This window comes from Rattus norvegicus, chromosome 7 (assembly GCF_036323735.1).
Source record: "Rattus norvegicus strain BN/NHsdMcwi chromosome 7, GRCr8, whole genome shotgun sequence".
Classification (NCBI taxonomy): domain Eukaryota; kingdom Metazoa; phylum Chordata; class Mammalia; order Rodentia; family Muridae; genus Rattus; species Rattus norvegicus.
This window is the reverse complement of record NC_086025.1, coordinates 16,905,933-16,925,421: the sequence shown is the minus strand read 5'-3', so window position 1 is coordinate 16,925,421 and position 19,489 is coordinate 16,905,933. Positions and strand designations below refer to the sequence as shown.

The 19,489-nt window shown below is 45.9% G+C and overlaps 1 protein-coding gene across 1 annotated transcript in view; it reads right to left on the bottom strand.

Annotated features, from left to right (window-relative positions):
- Window positions 1-389: 389 nt before the first annotated feature.
- Ube2r2l1 (ubiquitin-conjugating enzyme E2R 2 like 1) overlaps window positions 390-19,489 on the bottom strand; it is a gene marked incomplete at its 5' end in the record, with an annotated part of 67,834 nt that continues 48,734 nt past the window's right edge. Inside the window, 3 exons of the mRNA XM_063264387.1 lie at window positions 390-2,722; window positions 4,126-4,260; window positions 13,467-13,564. Coding sequence (XP_063120457.1) covers window positions 2,503-2,722; window positions 4,126-4,260; window positions 13,467-13,564 — 453 coding nt within the window. The remainder of the gene's footprint in view (window positions 2,723-4,125; window positions 4,261-13,466; window positions 13,565-19,489) is intronic.

The following is a 19,489-nucleotide window of genomic DNA, read 5'->3' as shown; positions in this document are numbered from 1 at the left end:
GCACTCCTTGGCCCAAGTACATTGAAAGGAGCAGGAAGTCCAGACCATATCCAATGAGGAAGACAACCATTCCCAAGTTGCACACATCCACAATTATCACTATCAAGATGAGCAGCTCAATGAAAACCAAAATCTTAACACATGCACCCAGGATTAATACTGAATAATTAAAGGTGGCTACTTAAATAAAAACCTGGGATCCACCCTCTCCCAACAGCGGCCACCAGCAGTCCTCATTCTTCCCCATCAGAGCCATCAACCAACACTGGGATAGTTCTGTTTTCAGAACTAGAAATTCACACACACTAACTTCTACCACCACTCCCGGCCCCACCTTCTGGTGGAAAAAGTTATCCTAACTTTAAAATAAATAGCAACCAAGTGCTCAGTTCTATGTAAAGTATGAATATTTATTTCAGGCTTTAGATCCCAATCCATTCCAAAAAGCAAAATCTGATATCTCCTCAGAGTAGCTGCAGCCTCCATGTTGGGATGGTCTCACAGAGGCAGCACATTTCATCAGACTTAGCGAGAGTAAGTCCCTGATGCCCACCTCAGCCCAGACTTAGGAAGGGAAAGAAACAAAACTCACCACCACAGGGCTGAAAAATGCACACGCACTAATGTAAAGGAGCAGCTAAACCTTGGCAAATTGGCTTTTTTTAAAAGTTTGTTTTGTGGGTTTTTTTTTTTATTTTATTTTATTTTTTTTCGGTTTTGTTGTTTTTTTTCTTTTTTCCCCCATTTTCTTTTGCTACCCAATATATGCAGCACTTGTGGACTCCCAGTGGGCTCCCAGCTTTAAACACAATGTCTTAAACAGACTAATTCTTCAAGAATCTAGAAACAGACAAAGGTGTTTTGCTGTGAACACTCTGCAGAGATGGGGTTTTGAGGGGTGGTGGCTGTTGGTTCAGAGCTAAACAAAGAATTCACAGCAGAGGAATGCCGAACAGCTGAGAAACACCTAAAGAAATGTTCAAAATCTTTAGTCATAAGGGAAATGCAAATCAAAACAACCCTGAGATTTCACCTCACACCAGTGAGAATGGCTAAGATCAAAAACACAGGGTACAGCAAATGCTGGCGAGGATGTGGAGAAAGAGGAACACTCCTCCATTGTTGGTGGGATTGCATACTGGTACAACCATTCTGGAAATCAGTCTGGAGGTTCCTAAGTAAATTGGACATTGCACTACCTGAGGACCCAGCTATATCTCTCTTGGGCATATACCCAAAAGATGCCCCAACATATAAAAAAGATACGTGCTCCACTATGTTCATCGCAGCCGTATTTATAATAGCCAGAAGCTGGAAACTACCCAGATGCCCTTCAACAGAGGAATGGATACAGAAAATGTGGTACATCTACACAATGGAATATTACTCAGCTATCAAAAGCAATGACATTATGAAATTCATAGGCAAATGGATGGAACTGGAAAATATCATCCTGAGTGAGGTAACCTAATCACAGAAAAACATACATGGTATGCACTCATTGATAAGTGGCTATTAGCCCAAATGCTTGAATTGCCCTAGATGCACAGAACGCATGAAACTAAAGACAGATGATCAAAATGCAAATGCTTCACTCCTTCTTTAAAAGGGGAACAAGAATACCCTTGGCAGGGAATAGGGCAGCAAAGATTAAAACAGAGGCGGAAGGAACACCCATTCAGAGCCTGCCCCACATGTGGCCCATACATATACAGCCACTCAATTAGGCACGATGGATGAAGCAAAGAAGTGCAGGCCGACAGTTACCATATGTATATCTCTCCTGAGAGACACAGCCAGAATACAGCGAATACATAGGCAAATGTCAGCAGCAATCCACTGGACTGAGATCGGGACCCCTGTTGAAGGAATCAGAGAAAGGTCTCCAGGAGCTTGAAGGGGCTTGAGACCTCATATGAACAACAATGCCAAGCAACCAGAGCTTCCAGGGACTAAGTAACTACCCAAAGACTATACATAGACTGACCCTGGACTCCAACCTCATAGGTAGCAATGAATAGCCTAGTAAGAGCACCAGTGGAAGGGGAAGCCCTTGGTCCTGCCAAGACTGAACCCCCAGTGAACGTGATTGTTGGGGCGAGGGTGGTAATGGGGGGAGGATGGGAAGGGGAACAAGAATATAGAAGGGGAGGGGGAGGGATTAGGGGGATGTTGGCCTGGAAACCAAGAAAGGGAATAACAATCGAAATGTAAATAAGAAATACGCAAGTTGATATAGATAAAAAAAGTTAAAAAAAAAAGAATCAATACAGTGATGGAGGGAAGAATGCAAGGATTCAGACATTCTGTGGAGGGAACTTCCTCTCCAGTAAGGTCCATAAAAAGGAGCAAACTGAGATCTGCAAGAGGAGTGAGTCATCAGGGGCTGTTTGCTTCCCACCCCATGAGTAAGTTTTTGCTGAGTGGCCACTGTAGATCCCCACTTGCTTCCCTCCCTTTGGCCTGAGATGTCAGGGCAGTACAGGGAACTGAAGGAACATGTCACGACTCCTCATTTCCAGAATCATCATCATCATAACAGTTGGCATCTTCTTCTTCCTCGTCTTCGTTATCAATGTCGTCGTCATACAGGTTGTCATAAAGCAAATCTGAGCTGTTGTCATTGGAAGGCACTTTAGTTTTGATGCAGTATTCTGCCAGGGTTGTTCGGACCTTCACTCCATCCTGTTCTGCTTCAGCTTTCATGGCTGAGACCTGTTTTCTGGACAGAGGACAACATAGGAACATTTGTAGAGGTCTGTCTATCTAGAGAGGGTCTCAGGCTAACCCACGTGGCTTCGCCTCTATAATCCTCCAGCCCTTGGATGGGAGTGCTGGATTATTAGGGAAAGCCAGCACACTTGTATTAGGTGAGTCTTATAACTGTGCATAACCAAGACTCCCTGTCACTCACATGTCTCAGGCCACACAGAGCAGACATCTTGCATCACGCCAAGGCTCTCAACCATCAGGCACCTTCGTGTCATGGAGAGTCTTTGCCCTAACACTTCAGCCTTGTTTGCAGCAAGGTCTCCTTCGTTTGCTGCTGCAGAGATCAGGCTAGCTCGAGAGCATTTCAAAGCTCTGTCCTCTGCCTCCCATCTCCTGCTAAGGGTTGGGGATTGTGGACACATGTGCACTACTGGCTCTATATGCGGGTTCTGAACTCCTGCACACGTGAGCCAGAGGCCCAGCATGCTTAGTGCCTTGCATTCATGCAGCTGATTACTAGGCCAGACTTTCCCCTCACCCTCTAGGTTCCCCCAGTCACTGAGTCTCCCTGTGTCTGGAGTGGCAGGGCCGAATGCTAGGTAAGAGGTCCTGCATCAGAGCCATGCCCTGCATCTGTGAAATGTGCAGGGCTGTGGGCACCACCTGACCTTCACCCTTTTCCTGCTGGGTTCTGTTTTCCATTGTCCTGTGAGGGCTTGGCAGGTAACAGTTCTGCCACAAAATGCTGCCTGCCTAAGTGTAAATAGCTTCTCTGCCTACGTGTAAATAGCTTCTCGCCTAAAGTACAAAAACAGCCATTGAGACTGGGGAGGCATGGCTACTGGAGAAACTGAAAAGAACACCACTTTCTAGAAGCTTCAATTTGTTGCCAGGCCTTGAACATGGATGTTCTTGTAGCTCCTACAGGCCTTTACAGTTTACACTAAATACCTTCGATTCTTGATATGACTCACTCACCCCAGTGGCTGACCACTAAACACAAGCAGGGCACAGGGATGGACACTGTAATCCCACTACTTGGGAGGCAGAGGCCAGATCTCTGTGTTCAAGGCCAGGCTGGTTTAAACTGCCTCGCACCCATGCATGTACACACACACACACACACACACACACACACACACACACACAGAGAGAGAGAGAGAGAGAGAGAGAGAGAGAGAGAGAGAGAGAGATACACACACAACCAAAACAAGCCCAGAAGTTCTATACTCCTGTCCAGTGAGTTCTCTTTACTTATTTTTTTTTTTTTTACTGTGCTTTGTTTCTGTTTTGGGTTCTCTTTCAATAGCTAAATTCATCAGGTTACTACTCCATAAATACAACTGAGAATTGTTCTAAAGTACTCAGAATATTGAAGTTTGAACTTAACCCCTTAGATCCAGAATGCCTTACCTAATGATCTCAGCATACTCCTTGTCCTTTCCTTTGCTGTCCCTCCATTTCCTGAACATGACTGAAGCATCCACATTGGCTGGGGAAAAGGTGTTGGGCTCATTAAGCAGGGAGATTACACTCAGCACGATAGTCCTGAGAAGGAAAGAAGAACCCACAGTGAAGCTCCACGTCCATCATATCCACAAGCACAGTTTTTAAGAAACTAGAGTTTTAAAGTTTTTCCCCTTAAAAAATTTCTGATGCAAATTTGAGGTCATAATATTTGATGACTTATGAAAAGTGGATTATGCAATTTTGTTTTCAGGGGCCAGTGAGATGGCCCAGCAGGTAAAGGAACTTGCCACCAAGCCTGCTGCTCTGCGTGGATCATTGAGTGAAAAGGACAGAGGACGAGAATGCCCCACAAGCTGCTTTATACTCCACGCCACAACATGCAAATATAAATACACACAGTAAATGTCATTTCTTTTCTTAGGACCAGAAGCCACTTCAACCACCAGAACTCCAGGTAGGCCACCCACACAGGACTACTCTGTGTCCCCAGAACCTCCCTGCTGGATCAGAGGCTCGAGAACTCAGCCCTGAACTCTAGTGGAGACCCCCCAGTTCAACGCAGGCCACAAATAACAGAAACCAAGAAACAAAATACCCATCCAACAAAGACAAACTCAGAAATCAAATGCTGTGCTCTAAGTGGACGTCTGCATAGAAGAATGAATATAGGTCCATAGCTACCACCCTGCACAGACCAAAGTCTAAGTGGATCAAAGACCTCAGCATGAAGTCAAATGCACTGAACCTGACAGAGGGGACAGTGGGGAGAGCCTTAGGAGACAACTTCCTCAACACAGCACCAATAGCATGGGTGCTGAGATCGACAATTAGTAAATGGGACCTCATGAATCTGAAATTTTTCTGTAAGAAAAGGGACACTTTCAATAGGACAAGACGGCAGCCTACAGGAATAGAAAAGATTTTCACTAACTCCACATCCAACAGCGGGCCAATATCCAAAATTATATAAAGAACTCAAGAAACTGGACATCAACAAACCATATAATCCAACTCTGGGACACAGAGGTAAGCAGGATTCTCAATAGAAGAATCCCAAATGGCTGAGACACACCTAAAGAAATGTTCCAGCATCTCAGCCATCGGAGAGATGCAAATCAAAATGGCCCTGAGAGTTCACCTCACACCTGTCAGAATGGCCGAGATCAAAACCACAAGGGATGGATGGCTCAGGCTGGTGAAGATGAGGAGCAAGGGGAGTGCTCCTCCATTGCTGGGGGGAGTGTAAACATGTATGACAGTTCCTCAGAAACTGGGACTAGATCTACCTCAAGACCCAGCTATACCACTCTTGGGGATCCATCCTTCCAAAAGGACACATGCTCAACTATGTTCACAGCTTTATTCATAATAGCCAGAAGTGGGAAACAACCCAGATGTCCCTGAATTGAGGAATAAATAAAGAAATGTGATACCTTTATATAATGGAGTATTACTCAGCTGTTAAGAAAATGATATCATGGAATTTGCAGGCAAATGAATGGAACTAGAAAAGATAATCCCAAGTGGGGTAACCCAGACCCAGAAAGACATCGTGGAACGTACTCGTCAGGAAGTGCATATGAGCTGTCAAGGGCAAATGCTAATGTCCACAGACCCAGGAGGCTGGCTACATAACAAGTAGGGCTCTCCCTAGGAAGGGAAATAGGAAGGGAGTAGATTCTGCTGAGGAGGGAAATAGAGGGATCAGGGCACGGTGGGGGACACAGAGAGCACAAGGAGAGACTGCAGGAACTGGAGAGCATTTATGGGGTGATGTGGCAACCTAGTGTAGTGCAAGCTCCCCGGAACCCACGAGGATGACTTTAGGGAGGACTCCTAGTAACAGAGGATACGGAGCCTGAACAGACCGTCTTCTGTAACCAAGTGGTGGGCCTAGGACACCAACCCAGCCACAAGACCTTCCACCTACAATCTGTTCTTCCTGCAGATGCACCTGGGTAAAGGTGGCACAGAACTGGTGGGAGTGGCCAACCAATGACTGGTCTTCTTTGAGGCCCACCCCACAAGAGGAAGCCTATGCCTGACACTAACTGGACAGCCCAGAGACCTATGATGGGAAAACAAAACAAAAAACAAATGATTCCTAATGATGCCTCACCTACTTGTCATCAAAGAGGCTTCTTGGCAGCAGAGGGGACTGATACAGAGGCTCACGGCCAGACACTAAGGGGAGTGCCAGTCCAGGCTGGAGGTCTCCATCAGGCTCCTCCCTCACGAACCCCATAGAAATGGGGGAGAAGGAAATATGGGAGCCAGATGGGTCAAGGACACCAGGAGAACACAGCCCACAGAAACATACATACAGGCTCAGAGAGGGAAGTGACAATTACAGTCTGCGTGGGTATGTGCCAGGTTGTCTGTATGTTATGGTTGTGTAGCTCAGTGTTCTTGTGGGTCTCATCTCTGACTCTCTTGCCTGCTCCTGGACTGTGATCCTCCCACTGGGCTGCAAGGAGGGTTTGTGCCTGGTCTCAGCTGTTATACTTGGGAGGTCTGGTCTTACTCTGAGGAGAGAGGTGTCTGTGTGTGTGTGTGTGTGTGTGTGTGTGTGTGTGTGTGTGTGTGTGTATGTGAGAGAGAGAGAGAGACAGAGACAGAGAGACCGAGACAGAGAGAGGGTTGTGTGTGCGTGTGAGAGAGAGAGAGAGAGACAGAGAGAGACAGAGACAGAGAGAGGGGTGTGTTTGTGTGTATGAGAGAGAGAGAGACAGAGAGAGGGGTTTGTGTGTGTGTGTGAGAGAGAGAGAAACAGAGACAGAGAGACAGAGTGACAGAGAGACAGAGAGAGGGGTGTGTGTATGTGTGTGTGTGTGAGAGAGAGACAGAGACAGAGACAGAGAGAGACAGAGAGCGAGAATAAATTAAAAAAAGAAATTCTCAAATATGTTTCGGAGATAGAGAGAGGACTCAGTGGCTAAGAGCAAGTACTGTTGTTCTAGACCCAAATCTGCTATGTAGCACCCAACACACACAATCCCACATCAGGCACTCACACAGTCGCTAACTCCAGCTCCTATGGATCTGAAACCTCTGGTCTTTTTGGTCACATGCATATACCCACAGACAGATACACAAATGCATAATTAAAAATCAAATAGATTTTTTAAAAAACCTGTTTTCCAGCAACCATCTGGCTAAGCCACCTAGAAGGCAGGGAGGAGTCGATGTGTGCAATCTCAGCACACCTGAGGTGCAGGAGCCAGAGCGAGAGCCTGGCTCTCACAGAAACCAAGGGAGTCACAAGGGAGAGAGGGAATGGCATGTCTGCTTTGAGGCCAGCCTGGTCTACACAGCAAGTTCTTAGCCAGTCAAGGCCATATAGTGAGATCTTGTTTCTAAATAAATATTTAAATACATAAGTAAGCGAGTGAACTAAAGAAATAAACAGAAAACAGCCTGGCCTTGTTTTTCCCTCCCCAGGCTATACCCACCCACCCCGAAGAGCATTGAGAAAGCAAAAAGAGCTCGTTCTTAAAAACCTGAGCGTAACCCAGGGATTGGTAGATGGGGTTTACAGGTTTAGTATAATCTGTCAGAGGTAAACTCCACACAGTGCTGCTGTCACTGACATCAGCTCTATATTCTACCCTGACTCTGCTAATTAGAAGGATCTTTGAAAAGGCAGACAGTAATACCAAAAGATAACCCAGTTAATACTGTCCTTATTGTATACTTCAACATGGAAAAGATATTTAGAGAGGACATCAGGGAAAGAATCCAGTTCTAACTGGAAGCAACACATGGTAAAAAAAAGTAGTTTCAATGGTTGACATATTGGGTCTTTCTCTTTATGCTGCTAAAGCAACTGTGACATTTTAATGGTGTTGGCTGAGCAGTGCTGGGATGCTGTTGCTGATGTTCCCAGGACATAATGCAAAAACAAGGATTCCCTGGTGAACTGCACAAAAGTGCAAAGTCTAAAAACTAAGACTGAAAGGCCAGCCTGGTCTACATAGTAAGTTCTAGGATAGCCAGAGCTATGTAGAAAGACCCTGTCTCAGAAACATCAGCAGCAGCAACCACAAAAGCCCCCTAAGATTGGGGAGGCATGCCTCTGGAGATCAAACAGCTCTCACGAAAGACAGGTAAGCAAAAAAGTAACTTAAAAATTTTGCATGAGTGTATGAAGTGTTGTGTGCATGTGTGTGCACACACGTCACATAGGTATAAAGGTGTCTATGTGAAACCAGTCTTCTCCTTCCACCTTTCCGTGGGCGCTGGGGATGGAACTCAGACCTCCAGGTTTACAAGGCAGGGCCTTGACTCACAGAGCTAAGCACGGTGGTGACACACACCAAGCAGTTGGAGGAAGAAGGCAGGACAATAAGGAGCGCAAACTTCAAAGTTGACATGAGCTACACAGACATAGCAACCTGAACAAACTACCCTGTCTCTCCAAAAACAAAACAAAACCCCTTCACTGTGCCCATTTTGCTGACAAATGCTTGCAGCAGACCCTGGATCTCTCCATTTCAACAGGTTGTAGAAGACCAGACAAGAAACTCATACCCGCATCTGTGGCTGCTGGACTGGGTCCCCCCATTCACACCTACCAAGACCACTTTTCCACCCTTTAGGAAAAGGAGAGATGACAGGTACTTCTGGAGAGGAGCTCAGAGAAAGCAGCTGTCAGGTCAGGCCACGGCAAGAACGAGAGTCGGTTTCTGGCCGTTTCCCACAAACAGGAGACAAAGGACCACTCACCAGCATTGTCCTCATGGGGTTCCTGGACTTCAGTCCTTCAGAGATGGCAAAACCATCAAACTTCAGTAGATAACAACTGGATTTTTTTTCTTGTTTATTGCTCTACTCAATTCCCACAACCGTATGGACTCCAGCTCTTAAAAGGTTCCACATACTCTTTAGGTGACAAAAACCCACCCACTCACATGCGAACAGTCACAGATGTGAGCACAACTAGACCGGATTCAGAGTTTACTGACAGTGCCTCGGTCAGGCAGGCTGCTAAACGCTGACAGTTCAGCAGCAGTGCTGATTGGAAGATCACCTGTCCATCTGACTGTCTTTCACAGGTGGCATCATTACACCTGCTGAACATTTGGGAGGCAGAGGCAGCAAATACATGGCAAAGCAGTCTGCAGAACAAATGCTTGGCCAGCCAGAGCTACACAGGGGACATAGCACTTCCACAAGTAACCCTCAAACAAATCTAGCAATTTACCATCTTTAGAAAGAACCTCCAGGGCTGGAGAGATGGCTCAGTGGTTAAGAGCACTGACTGCTCTTCCAGAGGTAGTGAGTTGAAATCCAAGCAACCCACATGGTGGCTCACAACCATCTGTAATGAGATCTGATGCCCTCTTCTGGTGAGTCTGAAGTACAGCTATAATGTACTCATACATAAAATAAATCTTTAAAAAACCTTTAAAAGAGAGAACCTCCAAAGCGTGCTGGTGCGTGCCTGTAATCCCAGCATGCAGGAGATGGAGGCCCGAGATCAAGGTCAGCTAGGCTAACAGTAAATCCCTGGGTTTATTTTAAACAAACAAAACAAACAACAACAAAACGAAACCTTTGTCTCAACAAATAACAGAAACAAAAAAAAAAAGAGAAAGAAAGATTCGCCATTGTTGCGAATCATGAGTGGACACGTTCCTGACTTGGCTCCCAAAGACCACCAGGTAGTGCCAAGCAGACAAGGCAGTTTCAGACTGAAGTAACAACCAACATCATGCAGCACAGAGACACAAGACCCAAGAGAGTAACCAGCTCTAAAGCAAAGGGACAAAGGCCGCAAGCAGCCTAGGACGTGACTCCAGAGCCGCCCAACAACAAAACAGCCTGGTGAGAGCAGAACACACCTCCCTGTTAGGATAAAGAGCTCTTCTCCCCTCTCTCCCTTCTCTCCAGAGAGGATCTTACTGTAGTCTTATCTTCATTGTGTAGACTGGGCTGGCCTTGAACTCACAATCTACAATCTCTACCTCTTGAGGGCTACGATTAAAAGTTTGTGCCACCACAAGTAACCGAGGAAAAATAGTGTGACTTCCTGGTAAACAGGAGGAATACAGCAGCATCCAGGAAGGGATGTAATGATTAAAAATCTCGTTCCAGGCTTTCTATCAAGGCAGAGGCTTATTCCCCAAAGTAAAGAATCAGAGACATGGAGTCAACACTCAGCCTCTAAAAAGAAGCACCACCAATACAGGGAGACCACTTCATCAAAGCCAGGGTGTGCACCATCCCTGCCTGAGTAATAAGCACCACACTCACACTTCAAGCGATAACCAGGATGGGGGTGTGTGACCAACTTTAAATGAACTCTTAAAGACTTATCCTCAGGATACCTCAAACTCCACAGGACCAGACTGGAAATGTAACAGCGACCTACAGTGTTCATCCCTACACTAGGTGCAGGAAACAACAGAAGCAGGCATGGCCGCATCCCTGTAATCCCAGCACTGGGGGGCAGAGGCAGGTGGATGTGTGTGAGTTCAGGGCCATCTGGTTTATAGCATCACTTCTGCTGGGGAGTCCCTGCAGGTATCACAGCTGGTGGAAACTGAACCTCAAAGAGATGAGGATGAAAACTCACTACAACCTTACTTAGTCAGTGATGCTGGACCAAAACTTCCACAAAGTCTGATCCTGTGGCTTAATCTTTTTACACAGTTGAACACAGTAAAACCTGATGTAAACCAGGGGTTGGGGTGTGGTCTCCACATGACAAGTCTCACAGCAAAGCCTTGGGGACAGCTACATAAAAACTCCTTTACGGATGCCCGACCTCGGCAGAGCACCTGAGACCTTCTCTCTGAGGATCAAGGCTACCGACTGGGAACAGGACACGGGGCCCAGAGAGGATTCGTAATAACCATAGGGTGGATTCTCATGATGGAGAACGCAGGGAACTTGGGTTTCTTTCCTAAGGATGAGTCCTCCTCATTGAAGGCAAAGCCCAGGATTAGAGCCGAACACACTCTGAGGATTTGGGTGGAGGCTGGCTCCTAACAGGATAGCAGGGGCCTCTGTTTCTCTCACTCCAGGATTCTGGGTAACCAGCCATCATCCTTCTGTCCTCTGAGGAAAGCAGGCCTGTGCACTTCACCGGCCTGGTTCCTGCAACGCTTCCTTTAAGCTTTGCCTCCTAACTACCCTTGCACTGGGGCCAAGGAGAACAAAGTGATGCTGCCCTGGTGAGGACGACAGCTGCTAAGTGACTAAGGGGTGTGCAACACACAGTCAGAACACAAGCGGGGAGCACAATTTCAAACTTGTAAGCTGTTTGTTGCTAGACTTTCTCAATCCTTTCAGACCACAGCTGACCATGGGAAACAAAGTACACTGTCTGCTCACCTGCAGCTCACAGTAGCCTGGGAAGCAGAACAGGGCCCTCTCAGGCTGCCTCCTAGACACTTGATGACCTTAGAGTGGAATAAATGAAACTTTCCCTACTTAGTCTGTTACCATAGTCCCTATTCAAAGCCTTTGCTATACAGGGTTCTTCTCAAAGCAAAGAAGTAGAATGCATTTAAACAAAATGTTTAAAATATTTTTCATGTACTCAGCATTCAGATTAGATGTGCCATGTGGAGTGGACTGGGGCGACACATGCATGCAGCTGGCAGCTATTCTGCCCTCTGGCAGGGGGGGCAAATCGTCATCTCCCACCTGACAGCACACAGGGCCCCAGGCAGCTCCCTGACAGGTGCTGTGGAGCCGCTTTGCTTCCTCACTGACTCACGACTTTCAGCACCAGGGGAGCATAACAGAGACTGCACCTCACAGAAGCAACAAGTCTTTACCTTCTCTTTGTCTGCACCCCACCCCCCCAAGACAAGCTCTTCCTGTGTGGTGCTGGCTGCACATGTATTATGTAGACCAAGTTGGCCTCAAACTCACCGAGATCCTCCTGCCTCTACCTCCAGAATGCTGGGGTTAAAGGTGTGCACCAAGACACTGTCCACGAAGTATATTTCTTACTACATCAAAACCATAACTAGTTGGGCTGCCTAAGCTCCTCAGAATCACCCAGGTGGGGTTGGCAAGTTGGATGGAAAAAAGGAGCCTGCTACCTGATGAACAGAATTGGTTCTTGATGGAAAGAGAGAACTGATTTCCATAGCTCTGGCCTCGGACCTCAGCACCTGAGGTCGGTCTGTCTGTCTGTCTGTCTGTCTCTGTCTGTCTGTCTGTCTCTCTCTCCCTCCCTTTATATATACATAACACAATTTAAACACAAAAGTTAAGGGATCTAATAAGGAGTAAATTCTAATGTAAGAAGAAGAAGCAGGGGCTAGACAGATGACTCAGTGGTTAAGAGCACTGATTGCTCTTCCAGAGATCCTGAGTTCAAATCCCAGCAACCACGTGTTGGCTCACAACCATCTGTAATGAGATCTGATGCCCTCTTCTGGTGTGTCTGAAGTACAGTTACAGTGTACTTATATATAATAAATAAATAAATCTAAAAAACAAAATAAATAAATAAATAAATAAATAAATAAATAAGAAGCAGATGAGGAAAATCAGAGTCCCAACCAGCACTGCTCAGGGAGTCAACACTTCAGACTGATGCAGGTGCATGTGTCAGTCAACTAGGAACTGCACACATTACAGAATCAGATGCTCCCCTATCCCAACTCCATCTTCACTTACTGTCAGTACAGGCTGATGTGATGAGTCCACTGCCAGCACTGTGCACATCCTCCCTACGCCCATGCCCCATGCCCTCCTATAAACCTGAGCCGTCACAGCTGCTCTCTCTTATCCCCACTCAAAGGCCATCACCTTTCACGTCCCCCAACTCTCCAATAAATCTGTTGTGTGAGGTCTGTTGCATGATGTGAATTCTGCAGTATTCCTTAGCATGCTGGTCACCAGGATACACTTTTACCTTGAAAGCCGTCCAACACACCCTCATGCAATAGCAAGAGAGAAAGTCACAAACGCAGGAAAGATTCTGTTCACAGATTCAAACAGAATGAGACACACCACATATACGCCCAAACGAAGATTCAAGGAGCAGATGTCTGTACTCCCTGTGTATGCGGGAGGTTGAAGTAAGAGATTTACTTGAGTCCAGGAATTTGAGGCTGGTCTCAAAAAATAGCCAGGTTAGTGGTGGAACACACTTTTAATCCCAGCACTGAGGTGGCAGAGGCAGGTGGGATCTCTGAGTTCCAGGACAGCCACAGGGCTACAGAGAGAAAGAAACCCTGTCTCAAAAAATGAGCCCACCAACTAACCAACAAATAAATGAAAGCAAAACACAACACAGTCCACTCCATAGAACACCTTACCTCACATTCTGAGGAGGATTCCACCTTTCAGAGGGCAGCTCTCCACAATGTGGGTCATCTACGGGCAGATGAAGGATTGAAATGCATACATCTCCATTCTACAAGACAATGATACAATGTTCAGTAAAATGTAAGAGACTGATACAAGCAAGGTGCAACCCCACACATCTGCAACCCAGGCGGAGGCAGAAGGGTCTCAAGTATGAGGCCCAGCTGGGCTACTATACAGTCTCTCTCTCTCTCTCTCTCTCTCTCTCTCTCTCTCTCTCTCTCTCTCTCTCTCTCTCATGTGTGCTTTAACCCCATGCCTTGGTAGATATGAGAGTGTCAGCCTGGGCTATACAGCAAATTCCAAACCAGCTAGGGCTACAGGTAAGAATCTGACTCTAATAAAACAGAACCAAAAACCCAAAAATGTGATAAAGTTTTTTATTAAAATTTCTCCATGCTCAATTTCTAAGTTGAAGTAGAATTAAATATTATAAAATTTTATTTGGACCGGGTATGGTGGCACATGTCAGCACTCAAGGAGACAAGAGGCAGGACGGTCATTCCAAGTTTGAGACAGCCTGATCTATATACATATTAAGTTCCAGGCCACCTAGGGCTATTATTCCTCAAGCAGAACAAAACATATGGGGTAGTCTCCAAGATAGATGTCTGTCCTGTCTGTAGCATCATCTTTCTGAAACAAACAGAACAAGCAAGCAAGCATGGTACCTGCTAAATACACGGTTACCAACTGACTGCTGTGCTATACGATTTGCATAATGCATAAGCACTGTAAGAGCAGATCTAACAAGCACAGTCAATACGTCAAACACACAGCCACAGGGAGGTATCTAAATAAACATACTCAATAGAAAACAGGTCAGTAAAACAGTCATTTGTTTCTTTTCTCCCCCTACCTTCCCTTTTCCTGTTGTTTTTTCAAGACAGGTTTCTCTGTGTAGCCCAGGCTGTCCTGGAACTCTGTAGACCAGGCTGAGCTCAAACTCAAGAGACCCACCTGCCTCTGCCTCCCGAGTGCTGTGATTACAGGCATGGCCACCACTGCCCGGCAAGTTATTTGTTTTTTAAATCTCAAGGATGGAGATAAGAGTTAAAAGTTTTTGAACTGATTATATATATATATATATATATATATATATATATATATATATATATATAATGTGAGGTATAAAAATTATTATGTATAATCAAATTAAAATACATGCAGACGGCTAGACGGTGGTAGCATAAGCTTTTTATTCTAGCACTTGCAGAGGCAGGGGGATCTCTGAGATTGAGGACAGCCAGGGATACACAGAGAAAGCCTGTGTAGAAAAACTAAACAAACTACTTCTTTGTATGTGTGAGTAGCCCGTGTGAGGGAGTCAGTGGTGACCACCCTGTCATTTCCTCTCTGCCTTATTTTTTGAGCACGAAGATAGTCAACTACAAGGCTTAGCTAGGAATCCTCCTGCCTCTGCCTACACCGCACTGGAATTAGGTCTACACTGCACTGTCTCACTTGGCTTCTCACAGGAGCTGGGGACGGGAGCTCAGCCCTCATGTCTGCACAGTAATCACTTCCCTGAGGCATCACCCAAGTGCAAAGCACTTTAAAGTGTGTGTGTGTGTGTGTGTGTGTGTGTGTGTGTGTGTGTGTGTGTTGAATTTCTTAAATTATATGTATGTACTGGTAGGAACAGAGGGAGGGAAAACTGTAGTTGGGATGCACTGTATGAGAGGGAAAATGTCTCTTTGTATGAAAATGTCTGTCAATCAGCTGGTCTTACTATTGCTGTGACGGAACACCGTGACCAGAAGCAACTGGAAAGGGCTTATTTGACTTACACTTCCTCAGCACTGTTGGAGGAAGTCAGGACAGGAACTCAAAGGAGGCAGGAGCTGGTGCTGAGGCACGGAGTGGTGCTTCTTAACTGGTTTGTTCCTCATGGCTTGCTTGGCCTGCTTTCTTATGGAACCCAGGAGCACCAGTCACCCCCAACACAGCAAATGGGCCTTTCCCATCAAAGGTGCCCTGCACACCAGGCCCAGCCTGACTGCCGCTCTGGGGCCACTGCATGTCCCCATGTCAGCCTCTGGGAGCTGAGCAGAGATGAGACAGTAGAAGGCTGGCTAGACAGTGACGTGCAGAGGGGCTCCTAGTGGCAAAAGCTTCTGGAGAGCGTTCTCTTCCCAGGCAGTGTTACAGCTCTTGTGTGACAGATGCTCTCAGACAATGGAGTAATTCTCACACATCTTTATTGCTATTGGCTTGGTCTGAAATGTTTAGGGACGCCTCGTCTCTATGTGGAGGCACTGACCCTCCATGACTGATGGCCACAATTCTCTCCATGGTAGGCTGTGGCTATGAGACCAGGGCCTGGTGACAGGAGCAGGCGAAGCTCCTAATGTTTGTCCCTCGTGGGTCCCTGGGTCTTCAACCCCACCTCGATCTTACTAGGCTTCCTCTCACAGTCCACTGTCCTGCAGTGTCCAGCAATCAAATCTTTAAGACAAAAAATAACATGGAGAAATGGCTTTGATATAAGACCTAAGTTCAGTTCCCAGCACCCGCATCATGCAGCTCACAACCACCTGTAGCTCCAGTAGGTCTGATCTCATTGTCTTCTGCAGACCTGCACACACAGGTGTACACAAGTACACACACACAAACACACACACAAAGGTGTACACACGAACACATACAGGTGTACACACAAACACACAGGTGTATACACGCCCACACACACAGCTGTACACACGCACACACAAACACATAGGTGTATATACGCACACACAGGTCTTCACACGTACACACAAACAGGTGTACAAACTCACACACACAGATGTACACAGACACAGGTATACACACGTGTACACACACACGCACACACACACACAGGATTACACACACAGGTGTAGACACGTGTACACACACAGATGTACACACACACTCTCATACACACACAGGTGTACACACACAAGTGTACATACTCACAGGTGTACACACACAACTGTACACATGTACACACATGTGTACATACTCACAGGTGCACACACACAACTGTACACACACTTGCACACACAGGTGTACACACACACAGGTGTACACACACACAGAGTAAACTTTTTTTTTTAAATTTCATTTTACTTTTATGTGTTCTGCCTTCATGAACATCTGTTTACCACATGAGTATAATGCCCATAGAAGCTATAAAAGGGTGTAGAAGTCACATACAGCTGGCTGTGAGCTAGGGTGTGGGTGCTGGGAAATGAATTCAGGTCATCCAGAAGAGCAGTGCATGCTCTTAACTGCTGAATGTCTTCCCAGCTCCAGAAATTACAAACAAGCAAATAACCAGACCACCTGCTGTATCTGGTTGAAAGCCTGAGGCTGAGGCAGTTCTAAGTTCTCCTAAGGAAGCTACTCTGCTGCTTTGTTAAGAGGACATAGTGCCTGTCAGGCTGCCTCCCAGGTAACCATAGTTATGCCCCAGACTGATGCTGCTGTCAGCTTTGGTCAGAAAAGCTCCCTTCTGCAGTAGGCTCATAACTTGTCGCCTCAGTCACAAACAGGGCATCTACATCCCCCTCCTCAAGTGCTCAGCAACCACAGGTCAGCAAGGCGGTAAGCAGTCTTGGGAGCCTGGAGCTGACTACTGCACATGACACGCAGGTGTTCTCGTGCACTCACAGCAGCTGTGAATACTTTCATGTGCCCTACAGGAAAACACCTGCCAATATCCTGTCACTCAAAGGGCAGAAACTCAACAAGCCCCACCCTTCCTTGAGCTTATAGTTAATGGCTGTTAGGGAGGAAGAGTTTCTTCAATGCTAAAATCCTGGTGTCACTAGTAAGGTGCCCAGGCACTGTCAGCAAACACATGCAACCCATTTACCAAAACAAAAACAAGGCAGCAACAATAGCAAGAAAAAGTGGACAGGGTAGAAAGAGGAGCAGCTGGAAAAAGGAAAAGAATGAGAGAACCAAAGTGGGACAAGAGGGAGTAAAGGAAGGAATATGATAAAAAATTATATCCATGTATGAAATGTATGAAACCCATTCTGTATAGTTAATACTTTTTTGGTTTTTTGTTTTGTTTTGTATTGTTTTTTGAGACAGGGTCTCTTTCTGTCCTCAAACTCACAAACCTACTCTTTGGTTGGTTGGTTGGTTTTTTCGAGACAGGATTTCTATCCTGGACTCAATTTGTGGACCAGGCTGACCTAAAACTCACCTGCCTCTGCCTCCCTAGTGGGTGCTAGGATTAAAAGTGTGCATCATTACCCCCAGCCACAAAACTACTTTTGTAGAAGCAAGAACGTATCCCTTTAAAAAAAATTTAGGGCTAGAGAGATGGCTCAGCAGTTAAGAGCACTGACTGCTCTTCTGGAGGTCCTGAGTTCAAATCTCAGCACCCACATGTTGGCTCACAACCATCTGTAAAGGAATCCAATGCCCTCTTCTGGTGTGTCTGAAGACAGCACAGTGTACTCACATACTTAAAATAAGTAAATCTTTAAAAAAAATCTTTAGATGAATTTTACTTACTAAACTTTGGTCTTATCATCATGCCTTGGCTAGCTAGGAGTTCTATATACACTAGACTGGAACTGAACTCCTTGAGATCCATTCATCTCTGCCTACTGAGTGCTGGGATTAAAATTCTATGTTACAATGGCTGGCTAGAGTAACTGGATTGGACATGGAGGCACACATTTGCAATCCTAACACTTGAAAAGCAGAAGCAGGTGAATGGCTCTAAGTTCATGCCAGCCTAGTTTACACAGTGAGATACAGATCTGTCTGCTATCACTACAGTAAACTGTTTCAAGTAAACTCAAAAAAGCGAACAAAAAGTCAGAAAAGTCTGGGAACTGCTGGGCTGGAAGTAGAAATCAGTATTAATGTGCCCCAGCACCACAAAAACCACACTCCAGTGGTGCTTGTACATTCACAGGACTATGAATTAACGTTTTTAGAAGCTTTCAAGTTCTATCACACCAGTTTAAAATACTCTGCTTGGTGTTTTCCCCACTCCTTACCTCCCCAGACTTCTCACTACCATCTTGCTCTTCTGTTGAATACCTGGATCTTAAATACAAATGTAACCATACAATATGCAAGCCTTTCTCTGACTTCTTTCACTTTCCTGCATGTTTCAGTTGCCTCTCCTTTGTGACCCCCTGCGTGGATGTGGTGAGCTGGTGCTGTGGGGACACTGGTGTGCGCAGTGCTGAGCTCTACACTTGTGTGCTTGCCTACAGCGTGTGCTTCTTCTCCCTTACAGCAGAACTGTGGGTTAGATGTGAGACCCGTGTTTACCTTTGTCTAAGAGAATGTCCACTGTCCTGTGCGTTACTGGCAGTGTGTGGCATCTGCAGTCCTTGTTCCTCAGATGCAGCTAGCCTAGGCTGATGTGATGTGTCCTTCAGTTCATTCAATAATTGTCAGGTTCTCCTTGTATTTTCCTACAGGTTGTTGCCCAGTCGGGCCTAATCCTCTTACCTCAGCCTGAGTATACATTTGTGGCTAACTTTGGCTACTTTTCAACTAGGTTAATCTTCTTACTACTGAGTTTTTTGAAATTCCTTAAAGAACTTTACAGACTGCGCTGGCCTCAACTGCAGGAGCCCTCTTGCCTCTGCCTCTAGAGTTTATTTCTGAGCAGCTTTTGAACATTTTTATCATCTGTTGTTGTTGTTCATGGAAATGCAACTATTAATAAGTGTGCTACTTCCCACTTGTGCTAATCTTAACAGGGAGGAGGTCAACTGCTCTGTGGACAAGGACTGACTAATGTGGATGTTGGAGGGGAAGGGGAATCACCCCTGGACAGGTTGTTAAGAAGGCTAGCTGAGCAGGCCCTGAGATATAAGCCAGAAAGACTTTCCCCATGACCTCTGCATCAATCAGTTCCTGCCTTGGCTTCCCTCTCTGGACAGTGACCCAGAAGATGCAAGCCAAATAAACCTTCTCATAGGAATCTGTGGTAGTTTATCACAACAGAAGCCATAGAAAGTACACCACT